Below are 16,636 nucleotides of genomic sequence, written 5' to 3'. Positions count from 1 at the left end.
CAGCAGATCATCCGCATAAAAAGAAACTCAGTGCACCCGCTCACACTCAAAAACCCCTCCACCCTCTCGAGACCCTCAGCGCCACTGCTAAGGGCTCAATCGCCAGGGCAAAGAGCAGTGGGGAGAGTGGACAGTCCCGCCACGTCCCCCAGTGTAACACAAAGTACTCCAGACTGACCCCATTAGTCCAAACACTCGCCTCAGGCAATAGTCGAACCCAGTCCACGAATCCGTGCCCAAACCCAAATCGTCCCAGCACCTCGAATAAATACACCCACTCCACCCGATTGAAAGTTTTCTCTGCGTCCATCGGCACAAACACTTCCATTTCTCGGCCCTCCAAGAGTATCATAATTACATTCAGTAACCGCCCCTTCACAAATCCCGTCTGGTCCTCGTCTATCACCCCCGTACACACAATTGCCCCACCGCCTTTCCCATGGACATAAGTCCAAACTCCATCTAGATCTTGTCTTTCCCTCAACAAATCAACCCTCAGAATGGCCTCCACCAACCTCAACCTCTCAGCCCACCAGACCCTCTCCCTGTGCGCTAGAGATTCAGATAAACCCCCTCCTTAACCACTGCCTTCAGCACCTCCCACAACGTGGAGGTGGAGACCTCCCATGTCTTATTCTGCTCCACGTAGTTCTGGATAGCCACCCTTACCTTTTTTCGCAAATCTTATCCATTAACCCCACATCCAGCATCCCTGGAGGCCATTGGGGACTCCCCTTTGCCATCCAAAAATCTACCCAATCCAGTGCGTGGTCAGACACCATGATCGCCAAATATTCTAATAGGGCCTTGTCCAGACAAAGAAGTCAATCTGGGAGTACATCTGGTGGACGTGCAAGAAAGATGTAAATTCCTTCGCCCTCGGCCTCACAAACCGCAACAGATCTGCCCCTCTCATGCGTTCCATAAACCCCAACAGCTCTTTTGCCATGGTCAACACCTTCAGGAAAGTGGAACGCAACCAGTCTCCCCCCCCCTTACAAGATTCCACGCAAGTTAGAAATCCAGCCAGAAAATGTTTAGTGAAGGTTCTTTCAGTTGGCTTTTTCTGGTAGAATTCCTGGTCTTGATCCTAGGAACTCGTTTGCAGGTTGAGACTGTTGAGGATGCAGCAAAGTATTCTTGTATCCTGGAAATTAGTTCACTCTGTAGGCAAAATACAGGGTCCTTTCTGGAGGTCAGACTTTGGAGATAGATAGAAATCAAAGGCAGGCTGCTAACCTGGCGTCCGGTTTTCTTCGGAGGTTAAACCGCAATGGAAGACAAAATCCAGAATATCTGAGTAATTAAAGGATATCAAACAGCTCAAGTCTCTGTGACAGGTCAGGCTATTCAGCTAATGAGCTCCCCTGTTAAAATTCATTGTGTTTTGAGAACATAGAACATACAGTGCAGGCCATTCGGCCCATCGGGTCTGCGCCAACCCACTTAAGCCCTCACTTCCACCCTAGCCCCGTAACCCAATAACCCCTCCTAATCTTTTTTGTCACAAAGGGCAATTTATCATGGCTAATCCACCTAACCTGCACGTCTTTGGACTGTGAGAGAAACCCACGCACACACGGGGAGAACGTGCAGACTCCGCACAGACAGTGACCCTGCAGGGAGTCGAACCTGGGATCCTAGCACTATGGAGCCATAGTGCTATCCACTTGTGCTACCGTGCTGCTAAGTTAACTGTAGAAACATTATCACAACTTTGGAGATGAGGAGTCACGAATAGCTCTGCCTTTGTCCATTGCTGGCTGCTGCAGCTCTATCTTCTGCTAATCCACTGTATTGGCTTGGCTGGAATGTTTATGCAATGCAAGGAATGATGTGTTCCAGGGATTTGATGTGTTACCCTTTGTGCTTAAATTGCTCAGAAACTCCCAGAACTACCATCATATGGTCAGCGGAGGCCGTTTTATCAGTTCAGCCACATGTCCACTAAAAGAAATAATAATTTTATAAAGTAGTTAATTGTATTACAATACAACATTTCTGGGTATAGGGTACTGAGGAAAGATAAGGAAGGAAGAAAATAGGAGTAGGGGTATTGAAGAAGAGAATAAATTAGAGCTGGAAGGAGACTGTCCTTGTGGGATTAACTAGTTTGAGTTCAGAAACAGGAGAGGGACCATTATGTTAATTGGTATATTCTACAGAATATATTCCATATTCTACAAATAGTGCGAAAAAGATAGATGAGCAGATTTTCAAAGATATTAAGAACTATAGAATTATGATAATTACATTTTTTTTCATTTATTCATGGGTGTGAGCACCCCTGAGAAGACCAGTATTTTTTTTGCTCATCCTTAATTGTCCTTGTGAAGGTAGTGATGAGCCTCCTTTTGGAACCGCTGCAGTCCATGTGGTGTAGGTATACCCAATGCTGTTAGGAAGGGAGTTCCCATGTTTTTGATCCAGCAACAGCGAAGAAATGGGGATACAATTCCAAGTCAGAATAGTGTGTAACCTGGAGGAAAACTTGCAGGTGGTGCTCTTCCCATATTGCCTTGTCCAAGGTCATAGATTTGTAATGTCTGTCAAAGGAGGCTCTGGGGAGTTATGTTAAGGGTAGAAAGGGAAGGCATTTCTGAAGTGTATTCAGGAGAATTTTCTTGATAAGCATGTTTCCTGCCCAATGAGGAAGGAGGAATTGCTGGATCAGGTCCTGTGGGATGGCATAGATCAAGTGGCGAATTTAAATGTCAGGGAACACCTCAGGAATAGTGATCAGGGCAGCACGGTGGCGCAGTGGATAGCACTGCTGCCTCATGGCGCCGAGGTCCCAGGTTCGATCCCGGCTCTGGGTTACTGTCCGTGTGGAGTTTACACATTCTCCCATGTTTGCGTGGGTTTCGTCCCCACAACCCAAAGATATGTAGGGTAGGTGGATTGGTCTCACTAAATTGCCCCTTAATTGTAAAAATTGAATTGAGTACTCTAATTTTTAAAAAAGGAATAGTGATCAGTGTAGCATAAGGTTAGTCATGGAGAAGAACAAGAACCAATCAGAATCAAAATACTTAACTAGAGAAATTGGTGGGGTCGGGTGTGTCAGCATGGAGGGTCCCCTGGCAGGTCCACGTTGCACTGTGCAGGGCTCAGCCTGGGTGTTTAGAATAGTTAATCTGAAGTTAGACTATTTCTTTCCTTCCACTTCTTTCAGAGTAACTCTAGTGAAGGACTGGCAGAACCATCCAAAAGTAGTGATTGAAATCACGTCGAATGGTTCCAGGCCCAGCAATTGTCCAGCTAACGTTAGCCTTTGTGGACATTTGCCGAGCAAACCCTTACATGGGAACTTCCAAGAGGGACTCCCCAGTGCATATTTGGGCTACGCCCCAAATCACACACTTGGAAGACAGGACATTGTGGCCCATGATTCCACTAAATCATGTTTTGAAGGCCAATCAGCTACAGGTGACTTATTAAACAACATCAACAATCATTACAACCAACAGATATGAAATCATCAGGAAGATCATGATGGATGTCAAACAAACACCCTCTGGGTCAGGTAATTTAACACAATTGTTGTCAACTATATTTAATTTGCATATTCTAGTTCAAATTATCTTTAAATTAGATGAGTTTTCTGATCAAAAGCAAGCAGCTTCCTCCCACAGTTCATCTAAGAATTACTAGAAGTGCATTTATGGTGCATCAACCCCCAAAGAACATGGCAAACCTGATATTAGCATGCCAAAATACTCTGTTCAAAGGGGTACTACAGCAGTAAGCTAGTCATCTTGTCTCCATGCATACACATTGACTTTAACAAAGGCACAATTACCATTTTAAGTATGGTGTTTAAAATTGCTATTTATAATTAAGCAAAGACAAGCGAAACCAAAAATTCATTATTTTTAATATAACTTCTCAATCATAATGCATGATTTGGCATGAAAAATTCAGTCTCCTTCTGAACTTGATGCTTCCAGTTCACAAAGGTGTCTGAAGGTTAAATTAATTTTGTCTGAAAATCTTCATAAACTTACCATGTGCTACGACAAATGGATTCCAACAAAGTCTGCCCAATAATTGGCCAATCAGTGGAAATAATTTTAATACTGAAGTAACATTCTGTAATAAGAGGAGAAATGCACTGGTCAGGATTTATACAAAACAGACATAGGTCATTGGAAAGAATTATACTTTATTAATATACTGCTGCAATATCATGAAACTGCTCACAGTTGAATCATATTTACCCAGTTTTTAAAAATTATTGCTGGTGCTTCTGCACGATCAGGTGATGGACACTGGACTCATATGACACATGTTTGCTGGTATAGTATTTCCAAATTGAAAGTATCCTTAATATACTTCTCACAATGTAGCTATTAAGTGCAAACAATCTTTGTTAAGCATAACTACAACCAGAATGCACCTTTAAACACCAAAATAAGGTACAATTGGTAAATATCAAAGTTTTATAACAGATCATACAAATTAGCAATTTTATTCAACTTGAAAGTTACAAAATCAGTTTAAAGAATATTTTCTTATATCTGTGCTGCTGTGCTATACACATAGGTACCTGTAGAGCGTGACATGCACCAGCTCATCCAAGTTGCATTGCTGGCTACAATCTGCCCAATGACAGCGAGCTCTATTTTTCCATGCAGGTATCTATATGTAATGCTTTCCTCACCCACTTTTTATATTTTAATGTCAGCAGTGTATTATGCCACCCTGGGCAAGTGCGTGGTCAATTCCAGCCCCACGTGCCCTGGAGTCACAACACAAGTTAATAACCAATAATGCTTATGAAAATACATGAGATCTTTGGTCCTTGGCTGTCCAATAATTACAGTCACCAGGTTTGTATAACCAGAACAAATATAGAATATGCAATAAAACTAGTTAATGTCGAACGAATATCTGACTTCCCCTTTAACCGCCTCACCCTCTACGCACACACACAAGACAGAAACACAGAGAGGAAGGAAACGGGTAAAAAATAACAATTAGGTAAAAAGATAAGCGTCCTTGCTTCAGATGATGAGTTGTTCAGTGCACTCTCTTCACAGTAGGAGTCTGGTTTAAAATCTCTGGCCCACAGCATGTAATGATCTTCTTTGCAGCTCAGCAGTATGTCTTATTCAGCGTTTCCAGGAGAGGCTGCTGGCTTCACACCAGCCTGATTTTAGAGTTATCAGATTCTGAATTCTGCTTGCAAAGCCATTTCTTCAGAGATGTGGTTATCAGATTCACACAGTGGCCTTTTGGTGAGAATCAACCAGATATTCCTGGTGCAAGTTGGTTAGATTCCTCCATTGAGCTTGCAGAATCAAACGTGAAACGAACTCCAGTCTTGTGACACTGAGAAACATGTCAGGGGACCAGAAACAATCGCCACTGATCACGACACATATTTGAGCCAATTCATTGGCCACCAGCCAATGCAATCGAACCAAGTCACACTGATGCCTTCCCGATTTTTCCTGCTTGATTTAAAAATACAGGCCATTTCTTCTGCTCAAGTTAAAGATACAGGCTGCATTAAAGTCACAGGTCCATTATGCATCCATGGATCAAAATGTAACAGCAAAATAAAAGAAAAGGAGGTAAGAGAATAAACAGGAAACAAACAGGACGGACCCCTACAGGTGACACAGCAGGAACATTGTCCTAATATTAAAACTCAAATTGAAGAAGCTCTCAACAGTCGATTGGATTACATGAAAACTTTTTGAAATCTGTTGTCAAACCAGCTGGAATTTTATTGGAGGCTTATGGAAAACCAAAATATTTTTGACGCTGGGAATTTGAAATAAAACTGAACATACTCAGCAGGTCAAGCAGCAGCTGCAGGAAGAGTATAAAAGGTAGGCCAAGTTTTTTTTAAATGGTATGTTGGACCCATATGCTGAAGTCCCACCTCCACTTCGGACAGATCCAATTTTTGCCATTGGGGAAGGGGACTCGGAGCGAGCAGATCCTATTCTGGCTGTTGCAAGGGCCTTAATCTGTAATGTGAGAATCACAAATTGATGGAGTAGACATAGTCACTCTTGAAGAATGAATAAAGTCTGTATAACTGTCACGATCTGAAGTTTTATAAATTCTCTGCACTTTAAACTTTTTTTTTTAAATTAAGGGGACATTTAGCACGGCCAATCCACCTACCCTGCACATCTTTGGGTTGTGGGGATGGGACCCATGCAGACATGGGGAGAATGTGCAAAATTCACACGGACAGTGACCCGGGGCCAGGATCGAACCTGGACCCTCGGCGCCATAAGGCAGCAGTGCGAACCTCTGCACCACCGTGTCGCCCTTCCTGCATTTCAAACTATTTAAAAAGCAGGCTGCGACTCGCACAGAGAGCGAGAGAAAACCCTGCTTTGATTAAGAAACCAATTGTTGCAGGTTAAGAATGTTTCAACGCAGTTTTGTGCAGTTTCAATAGAATTGTTTGCTGACATCTCCCCAGAAGCTATTGTCATTATGAATGCATGACTGAGTTTCCAAAGCTACAATTATCTCAGCAGGTTTCGGAGTTCAGTTTGAATGACAGTTTGAAGAAGGTATGAAAGGATAAACTGCCTTTGGTGTGGGACCTGAATAGAAGTTTGTTTGTTTTTATAAGAGATTAACCACTCAAAGGGATTTAAAATCTTTGAATGGGTCTTCTGAATCTGTTTTTTTCTCCACTATCAAGTGTCTATGATTAAGAGCTTCTGAAACTTCCTAACCAGTCCACCTCGGCACTTGCCCATCCCCATGGCACCTGCACTCTGCTTCCAGGATCAGCTAGCCTGGCTCCATCCTGTTCCTGCACATCAGCCCCGGAGTGACAATCGCGGAATTTGAGGTATTTTTTAAACCAAGGTGGGTCCTGTAAGTTGGGCGATTCTCAACTTAAGCTATTATTCTCGGCAGCATAAATCTGATCCCTAATGTTTCAGTTAATGATCTTTCATCAGAACTGGAAAAATTTAGAGAGGTAACAGGTTATAAGCCAGAAAAGAGAACTAAAGGGAAGGACCGTGTTAGGGTGGAAAACAGGAGCGATTCTGGCGACTGTTCGGGGAGGATGGTACAGGAATTGAACCGTGCTACTGGCCTGCCTTGGTCTGCTTTCGAAGCCAGCAATTTAGCCCTGTGCTAAACCAGCCCCATTCTTTTTTTGTAACTATGGAAAGTTGTCTCAGACGCACTTTGACTTGAAATTACAAATATAACTCAAGTAAGCTTAATATATATCTCCGGAAAAACAGAATGTAGAAATACTCAGCAGGTCAGCCAGTATCTGTGGTGTAAGAAACAAAGTTTACGGTTCTTTCACAACTGGAAAGGTTAGAGTTTTAACAGGTTTTAAATAAGTATTGAGGCGGGGTGGATGCAAGTTCAAGGAACAGCACTTCATCTTTTGATTAGGCACCTTATAGCCTTGGAGTTCAACAATCATAACCTCTATCCCTATTTATTTTCAGATGACAGCTGTTGATAATGATCCTGCTTTTCCCAAGTACATCACTAATACACCAATCTTTTGTATGTTTGCTTGGTCCATTAACAACCCTTTGCCTTGAACCATCATTCCTTTTATCATTTAATCTCTCCTGCCTTCCACCCTCTCAATAGAGTTTAGCTTTTTTTCATTCCCCCTCCACCCCGCCTCAATACTTATTTAAAACCTGTTAAAACTCTAACCTTTCCAGTTGTGAAAGAACCTTAAACTTTGTTTCTTACACCACAGATACTGGCTGACTTGTTGAGTGTTTCCAACATTCTGTTTTTCCTGAGATATATATTAAGCTTACTCGAGTTATATTTGTAATTTCAAGTCAAAGTGCATCTGAGACAACTTTCCATATTTACAAAAGCAGTGGCACCATAAAGTGAGCCCGATTCGTGTGTGTCCTAGAAATGGCTCACTCTAAGAATACACATGATGTGGAAATGCCAGCGTTGGACTGGGGTGAGCAGAGTAAGAAGACTGACAACACCAGGTTAAAGTCCAACAGGTTTGTTTCGAATCACTAGCTGTCGGAGCACTGCTCCTTCCTCATTCACCTGAGTAAGGAGCAGTGCTCCAAAAGCTAGTGATTTGAAACAAACCTGTTGGACTTTAACCTGGTGTTGTCAGCAGACTTCTTACTAAGAAAACACAGTCAGAGCTATACCTTTCTGTTGGGACTCCTAAGGAAAATGTTGTGAATATTGAATATTTAAGTTTTTCTTTCCCAACCAATTATATTAAGTTTGTAATAATTTTTACTGTCTCACCTCCATACTTCAATCATTATGGGCTCCATGCTAAAGGCCTGTAATAGCCACGTTGCAACTTGCAGGTCCCCTGATCATTTTAGAAATATATCACCAAAAACGAATGGATCTCACACTCTGGCTGCATTCTATCAATTGGACATATCAAAAGTAATCGCAAAGGGCTACACAGTTGGTCATATTTCATCGATTGGCTCTCCTTCACGTATACATCCAAACTAAGTAAGCAGAATGGTGCTCAATTTCCCCCCCCTGAAAATCTATCGTTGAAGAATTACTCCACCTTCATGCTAATCACAGTTACATACACATCAAATAACTGAACCAACTATACAAATCTGGTATAAATTATGAAGATCTAACTTATTTTTAACAGTTCACAGTCTAAGGACTATTATAAAGAGTTTCTTTATAAGGAGAATAGATTGGATAGGCTGGAGTTGTTTTCCTTGGAATGGAGGAGGCTGAAGGGAAAAATAATTGAGGTGTATAAAATTGTAAGAAACCTGGGTAAAGTGGCTAAGAAGGACCTATTTCCTTTGGCAAAGAAGTCAATAACCAGGGGGATATAAATTTAAAGTAATTGGCAGAAGGATTAGAGGCAAGTTGAGGAATTTGTTTCACTGAAAGGAGGTCTGGAAAACACTGTCTGAAAGGGTGATAGAAGCAGAAACCCTCAAGCGCTGTAACCTATGTACCATGGGCTGGAAAGTGGGTGCACAAGTTTGGTTTTAAACAACTTTTCTAATTTCTGCCTTACTGGCATTGCATTGTAGCATCAGGCTTGGATTAAGTTGTGTTAAAAGCAAATTACTAAGGATACTGGAATCTGAAGCCAAAAGAGAAAATGCTGGAAAATCTCAGCAGGTCTGGCAGCATCTGTAGGGAGAGAAAAGAGCGAACGCTTCAAGTCCAGATGACCCTTTGTCAAATCTATGAAACGTTAGCCCTTTTCTTTCCCTACAGATGCTGCTAGACCTGCTGAGATTTTCCAGCATTTTCTCTTTTGGATTTAGTTGTGTTACACTCCTCATGGGGAAACTAAAAACAAAAATAACCAAATTTACTGAATGACACCCCAAGTGAAGAAATTGCCAGCAAGATTTCACTTTTTGTAACCTTTACTTTAACAAGAATCAGAATGAGCGTGAATTAAAAATGAATTAGCAGGCAAATAGTACTTCAAATGAAAAGGTAAATTTCACTTCAAATAGTCAATACAAATCGCAGGCATGTGTTACTACACCGAGTCATAGAATCACAGTATAGGAGAAGCCCTTCTGCCACCACCAATGTAGTGTTCTTGGTCCAATCATCTTCAGCTGCTTCATCAATGACCTTCCTTCCATAATAAGGTCAGAAATGAGGATGTTTACGGGCGGCACGGTGGCGCAGTCGTTAGCACTGCTGCACCAACAAAACTACACTAAATCTCCCATTTTCCAGCACTTGGCCCATAGCCCTGAATGTTATCTACAGGGTTCTAGAATCTGCTCTTCATTCATGCAGGGTAGGTCAGGAATATTATCCGACAACAGCTTTCACCTCGGTTTCAAGTGTACATGCATTGTCAGCATGGCACATTTCCATGAACACTCGCTTCTTCAGATCATGACATCTTCAGTATCTTATCCTCCTTTGTGTATCCTGCTTCAAGGTTAAGGATCCCAAGGACACATGGACCAGTTTATCTTATTGCTCAATTAAAATTACAATTGCTCCCTTTACAATTCATAGAAACTTTTAACATACTTTTAAATTACAGATTTCCATGCATTTTTAAATAATTACATATTTTCCTTATTGTTACTGCCACATAATGCCACATAAGTTTTATTGTTACTGCCACAAGTTGCCACATAAGTTTTCCCAAAATGGCTTAGCAATTTTTCATCCTAATTAACTGTTCCCATTTCCTTAAATTTCCTTTGCCCAATATTTACGTTTCTCGTTTGTTCTTTAAAGCACACCAGTGCAAAAGATAAAGCTGAAGCATTTGCTACAAACTTCAGCCAGAAGTACTGAGTGGATTATTCATCTTCGCCTCCTCCCGAGGTCCCCAGCAGCATAGATGCCTCTGCAGTCAATTTATTCACTCCACGTGATATCAAAAAATGGTTAAAGGCACTGGATAAAGGAAAGGCTATGGGCCCTGACAATATTCTGGCAATAGTACCGAAAGCCTGTGCTCCAGAACTTGTCATGCTCTTGGCCAAGCTGTTCCAGTACAGCTACAACACTGGTATTTACCTGGCAAAGGGAAAATTTACCCAGGTATGTCCTGTACACAAAAAGCAGGGCAAATCCAACCCGGCCAATTACTGCTCCATCAGTCTGCTCTCAATCATCAGTAAAGTGATGGAATGAGTCATTAATTGTCCAAGCAAGCATCACTTGCTGAGCAATAACCTGCTCAGTTAATGCTCAGTTTGGGTTCAGCTAGTGCAACTCAGCTCCTGACCTCATTACAACCTTGGTTCAAACATGGACAAAAGAGCTGAACTCCAGAGGTGAGGTAAGAGTGATTGCCCTTGATATCAGGGGTGCATGTAACAGTCTATGGCAGCAAGGAGAAAAACTGGATTCAATGGGAATTAGGGGGAAAGCTCTCTGCTGGTTGCACTCATATCCAGCAGAAAGAAAGATGGTAGTCATTGTTGGAGGTCAATTATCCCAGCTCCAAGACATCACTGCAGGAGCTCCATCATGTAGTGTTCTAGGTCTAATCATCTTTAGCTGCTTAATCAATGACCTTCCTTCCATAAGGTCAGAAATGGGGATGTTCGTGGGCGGCACAGTGGTTAGCTCTGCTGCCTACGGCACTGAGGACCTGGATTCGATCCTGGCCCTAGATCATTGTCTGTGTGGAGTTTGCACATTCTCCACATTCCAGGTGGGTTTCACCCCCACAACCTAAAGATGTGCAGTGTAGGTGGACTGGCCACACTAAATTGCCTGTTAATTGGAAATAAATAATTTGGTACTCTAAATTTTTTCTTTTTTGGTATCGAACTAGGAGTGGTTGACACCTGCCTAGCCGCCGCAGGCCTAGCAGACACAATGAGGCTGCATGGTCACCCTGAACATTTTTTGCCATGGATTCCTTTCAGGCACCGAGCGGCAACCTTTCTGTGATCTCTCAGACTTCTGCGCAGAGCTGCATCCGTGCCGTAACAGAGGCCCTGTATGCCTAGCGGCACAATTTATTCACCTGAATATGGACCGAGCCCACCAGGATGCGAGGGCAGTGGGATTCGCCATCGTCGCTGGGATGCCCCAGGTCCAGGGGATGATTGGCGGGATGCATGTCCCCCTATGAGCATCGCCGCATGAGGGAGTTCCCATCACAAACCGAAAGGGATTGCACTCTCTCAATATGCAATTGGTGCGTGACAACCAGCTGCGCATCACGCGCATCTGAGCCCAATACCCAGGCAGTGTGCACGGCGCCCTCATCCTGGCACAACGACGGTTCCTGACAGCTCCGAGGAGCTCCCTCGGGTGAGGGGTTGGCTCCTGGGCAACAGTGGTTCTCCACTGCAGTTGGGACTGATGATGCCAAACCAGAGACGACAGACCAACTCGGAGAACCACTACGACACCCATGCAGCATAATCGAGCGGTGCATCAGCAACCTGGAAGATGCAGTTCAGGTGCTGTACCATTCTGGTGGGGCCCTCGATTCAGCCCTAGGAGGCTCTCCCACATCATGGTGGCCTGCTATGTCCTCCACAGCATCACGCAGCAGAGTGATGACATGCTGGAGGAGGAGGATGAACACCACACAAGAAGGATGTGGGAGGGGAGACAGGCATGGGGCCCAGGCAGCCACAGGAGACTGCACAACATGTGCGTCAAGGCCGCCGCGCAGAGGAAAATCTAATCGGCTCCAAGTTCACCAACTAGGGGGCCTGGTCACCGGCAGCACGAACATTCCATCCCAACGCCCCCGCAACTGCACCACGTCTTGTGCTTCCCACCTGCTTCACCACAGGGTGCTGGCCCTGGGTTGGCAGTATCAGTGGGTGTGGTCCATGGGACGGACGAAGATCACGACCCGCTCCGCAATGAGCTCTGGTGCTCAACATCATTTGATGAGGTCGGACTCCATGGTAGCACTTTCCACCATCCCTCCACGTGGTCCCTGCATGCGTGCTGGTCACTCCATCTTGCAGTCGGTGTCTCTCTCTCTCTCGGTGTGTCTCTCTCTCAAACCCCTTCCCCCAGCCCACACATCCTGCAGACAGAGGCAGTTTGGAATGTCAGTGAACAGCTGTTTATTGTGATATATACAAGCATTATGCCGTAACCCCTATCGCTAACCTATGTGCTTCACCCGTGCTAATTTAACTGGTGTTTAACTTTCCGACTTTACGTTTCCCAACACTCCTTCTAGTGGGTAAGTCAGAAGTGAAGCGGCCTGCCGTTTATCTCGTCCTACGGCCAGGGTCCCCTTTGCCGGCCGTCCTCTGGCGTGACCGGGCCCGTCCAGTCTTCCGGGTGTCACGGGTGACAAGGTGCCACCCTGTTCTGCCCATCAAGAGGTGAGGTGGATTCAGAGGTGCTGCCATAGTTCAGCACCTCCCCTGCGAGGGTCATCGGCACAGGCCCCATCACCTCCTCATTCGTCGGGGTGCCCGATCGCCCCCGGGCTACTCCTTGGGATGGGGGGCATGGCTAGAGTGAGCTCCGGGGCTCCCCAGCCACCTGGCACTGCCAATCCTGGAGGCCTGCTCCCATTTCGATCACAGTATCCATGCTCATGGCCATGGAGCACAGGGGCAGGGCCATGTCTCTCTAGGATTGGCTCAGGTCAGCCAGTGCCAGGCCAATGCTCTCGACGGTCGCAGCCATGACCCACTGTGACTGGGCCAAGCTCTAGGCCACTGCTGCAATTTCCTTGTGGCCCTGGTACATGGCTGCCTGTAACATGGCCAGCCTGTCCTGTGCCTCAGCCACCGACCGCACTGCAGGAGGGGGTTGGTGTTGTCCAAGGGTCCGCCTTGGATGTCTTGACCCATGGCTGATATCTTTGCACCAGACCCCACCCGTGCGGTGTCAGCCTGGGTGGCATGCATGGTCGGCACCGCCTCTTGCCCCTGCACGTGGTTGGACTCCTCCACCTGTAGCTGCAGGCTCTGGATGGTTGCTGATACCCGCTCCTGTAGTCCCCAGCTCTGCGCCTGCATCTCCAACAATGATGGGAAGGTTCTTTCCAGAAGTGCAAGACCAGTCAGGACGGGAGCTAGTCCTTGGCGTCAGACCACCCTCCGACCGTTTTCCCCCTCTGGGGTTCCTACCTCCACCTGATGCACCGCTGCAAGTGTGTGGTGTGCACCAGATTGTGTCCCAGGAGCCTCTTCACTATAATACTCAACCAAGATGAGTGTCTCTGGGATGGTGGTGGGTGCCAGTGACAGCCGTGACGAGAAGTCAGTGTTGTCCCCGGGCATGTGCTCCAGGTTGTTACCGGTGTTATGGTGGGGACACGGATCATCAACAGGTCCTGTCTCATTACCAGGTGAGCCGCAGGGTTGCTGCTGGGGCAGGGGACCCCAGTTGGATCCGCCTCATCGTCAGGTGATTCTGCAAGACAGAAGACAAGACTCATGGTTAGATTATGGGTCGGCGTGGTGTGGGAGGGGAGGGGTGACACACATACCATAGGAACACCGCAATTCATTGGGGGCTCACTTGCATCTCCGATGCGGATCTCGACTCAGCACCTGCCTGCTCTCCAAACCCGCCAACCAGGTCCAATGCCCTCTGCTCTACAAAGGTGAGCGGGCGTAGGTCTAGTGGGACCGCTCCCGTCTTCGCTCTCTCCCTGCAGTTGTGGGCCGCCTTCTCTGGGGGCATGAATATTTCACGGTGTGAGACAAGTCGGACATGGGCAGCATAGGAGGTCTGCAGCCAATGTGTACAGGGAAACCGGCCATGGTAGTCAGTATGGGTGTTGGCCTGTGGTGCAAGGTAGGTGCAACCGGAATGCTGGCGGGTGGGGGAAGAGAACTACAAATGTGTGGAACAGGGTTGTGGTGACTCACCCTGCCTGGCCTGAGGAGTTGCCCATTCTCATCCAGCGCTGCCTACCAGTCTGCCTGGTGGGGGCCACATTTGGGGGACGGGGGAAATTGGGATGGGGCACGGTGGTGGTGGTGACTCACCCTGGCTGCCCTGAGGAGGTTGTGCAGCTTCTCACTATACGGTTGCCTAGTCCTGATGGTAGGGCCCACGGCCTCTGCCACCTGTGCCCAGGCCCAGTTGACATCAGCGGTTAGCAGCCTCCTTCCCATCCCATGGAACAGGGTTTCCATAGGGGCTGGTTTAGCTCACCAGGCTAAATCGCTGGCTTTTAAAGCAGACCAAGCAGGCCAGCAGCACGGTTCGATTCCCGTACCAGCCTCCCCGGACAGGAGCCGGAATGTGGCGGCTAGAGGCTTTTCACAGTAACTTCATTGAAGCCTACTCGTGACAATAAGCAATTTTCATTTCATTTCATTTTCATCCACGACTTCCAGCAGTGTCTCCAGCTCTGCATCAGCAAACCTCGGTGCCACTCTTCGGGGTTGCATATTCTTGGCTGGAATGGGAGTGTGTGGGGAGTGGAGTGCTTATATGCAGCTGCAGCTTATCAGGCTCTCAAGTGCCAATCCCAACCCTAGCAATCATACATCGGCATGCACTGGAATCTCACTACTTCCATGTGGTACCGGTGGTGGCCCATGTCCTGGATGGCTCCGGGGCCAGCGCTGCCATCGAGATCGTACAACACCCGCAATTCAGTCCCAGCATCAGGACTTAGTCTCTAAAACAGAGAATCTCACCAAGAATCAGAGGAAAAGAGGGAGAAATAAGGTAGAGAAGAGAGCATAATAAGCTAGAGAAAAGAGAGAAAAAGGAAGGAAGACAGAAAGAAAAGGAGAGACAAAGAACACGAGAGAGAAAAAAAGTTTTTTGCCTTCATGTTTGGTGTAAAGCAATGAATTGAAATTAAAATTCTCAACAGATTACCTACAAAAATACTACGGTCTTATATCTAATGTATTAAGAGTAGAATGTTTCTCTTAAACCATTATGTCTTAATTTCAAAATGAACATTTAGGTCTCAGATGAAAGAAATTTTGGATGTATTTATTGTTATCTGCTTTAAAATTTTTATGATATCACCAAGTCTTTGCCCGTAATCAACACAGCAATCTGAGGGCAAGGTACAAACTTGCAAGTAGAAAATACCACCAATTACCCAATTGAAAACCTTATTGAAATTCTTATTTCAAAGAGGAAATTAGGCTGTTTGATTCGCCAACAAGTCTCATGTGACATCTCTACCAATCCAGAGAAAGCTTCCTTTCATAATAAATCAAAATTACAGGAAATGCATTCCTGTTAACATTTAAGTATGGCCTGGTTCCCAATTGGTTGCACTGAGGTCCAGCAAAACAAATAGAACAGTCTCTCTGCTACTATTAACTTACTATTTCTCCCAATCTGTGTAACAGATTGTCTCTGGCTATGCCTTCAATAATTCTTTTGTTCCGTGAGTTGCTTACCATATGCTGTATGGCTCCATAAATCTGCTTCAGGAACGCCTGTAATTTAGGCAGGTGTCGGCAGACATCTTGCTGCGATTCAAAAGTGGTGGTGTTGCCCCACTCAACAGCCTTATTCAACCAGTACTCAAAGCTGGAAGCTGAAATGGAAGTATCTTCAGCCATACCAAAAGCCACAAAACTCAAAATCAAGTTTTAATGGTCATTTAAAAGAAAAGGAATCTTCCGCGAACACCGAGCATCTGCAAAAGAATGAAGCAAATCATTAATAACTTTTCAATAAGGCTTCTGAACAATCTTTTGAAATCCCGAGTACAAATACGACGAGTTTTTTTGTGCCAAAATGGCAGCAACTGAGTTTGAATAAGTAAATTACTTTAACATCCACTGCCCAGCTGGTGCTCAAATTTTTACCCATCTGAATTCGTCATCACCATAGAATCATAGAATTTACAGTGCAGAAGGAGGCCATTCGGCCCATCGAGTCGGCACCGGCTCTTGGAAAGAGCACCCCCTACCCAAGCCCACACCTCCACCCCATCCCCATAACCCAGCAACCCCACCCAACACTAAGGGCAATTTTGGACACTAAGGGCAATTTTTAGCACGGCCCATCCACCTAACCTGCACATCTTTGGACTGTGGGACGAAACCGGAGCACCCGGAGGAAACCCACGCACACACGGGGAGAACGTGCAGACTCCGCACAGACAGTGACCCAAGGCGGGAATCGAACCTGGGACCCTGGAGCTGTGAAGCAATTGTTCTAATCACTATGCTACCGTGCTGCCCCGTGCTACCAACATTTTATTGCAACAGTAATAAAATACTGCCCT

The 16,636-nt window shown here is 45.5% G+C and overlaps 1 protein-coding gene across 3 annotated transcripts in view; it reads right to left on the bottom strand.

Moving 5' to 3' along the window:
- fancc (FA complementation group C) overlaps positions 1–16,636 on the bottom strand; it is a 202,852-nt gene that overhangs the window by 163,979 nt on the left and 22,237 nt on the right. For all 3 annotated transcript variants that reach the window (XM_038804799.1, XM_038804801.1, XM_038804800.1), the window contains 2 exons: positions 15,801–16,042; positions 4,008–4,092 (listed from right to left, as the gene is read on the bottom strand). In XM_038804799.1, coding sequence (XP_038660727.1) covers positions 4,008–4,092; positions 15,801–15,965 — 250 coding nt within the window. In that variant the 5' untranslated portion in view covers positions 15,966–16,042. The remainder of the gene's footprint in view (positions 1–4,007; positions 4,093–15,800; positions 16,043–16,636) is intronic.

This window comes from Scyliorhinus canicula, chromosome 8 (genome assembly GCF_902713615.1).
Source record: "Scyliorhinus canicula chromosome 8, sScyCan1.1, whole genome shotgun sequence".
NCBI lineage: Eukaryota > Metazoa > Chordata > Chondrichthyes > Carcharhiniformes > Scyliorhinidae > Scyliorhinus > Scyliorhinus canicula.
Note: the sequence above shows the minus strand (reverse complement) of the source record. Positions and strands in the feature narration are given on the sequence as shown.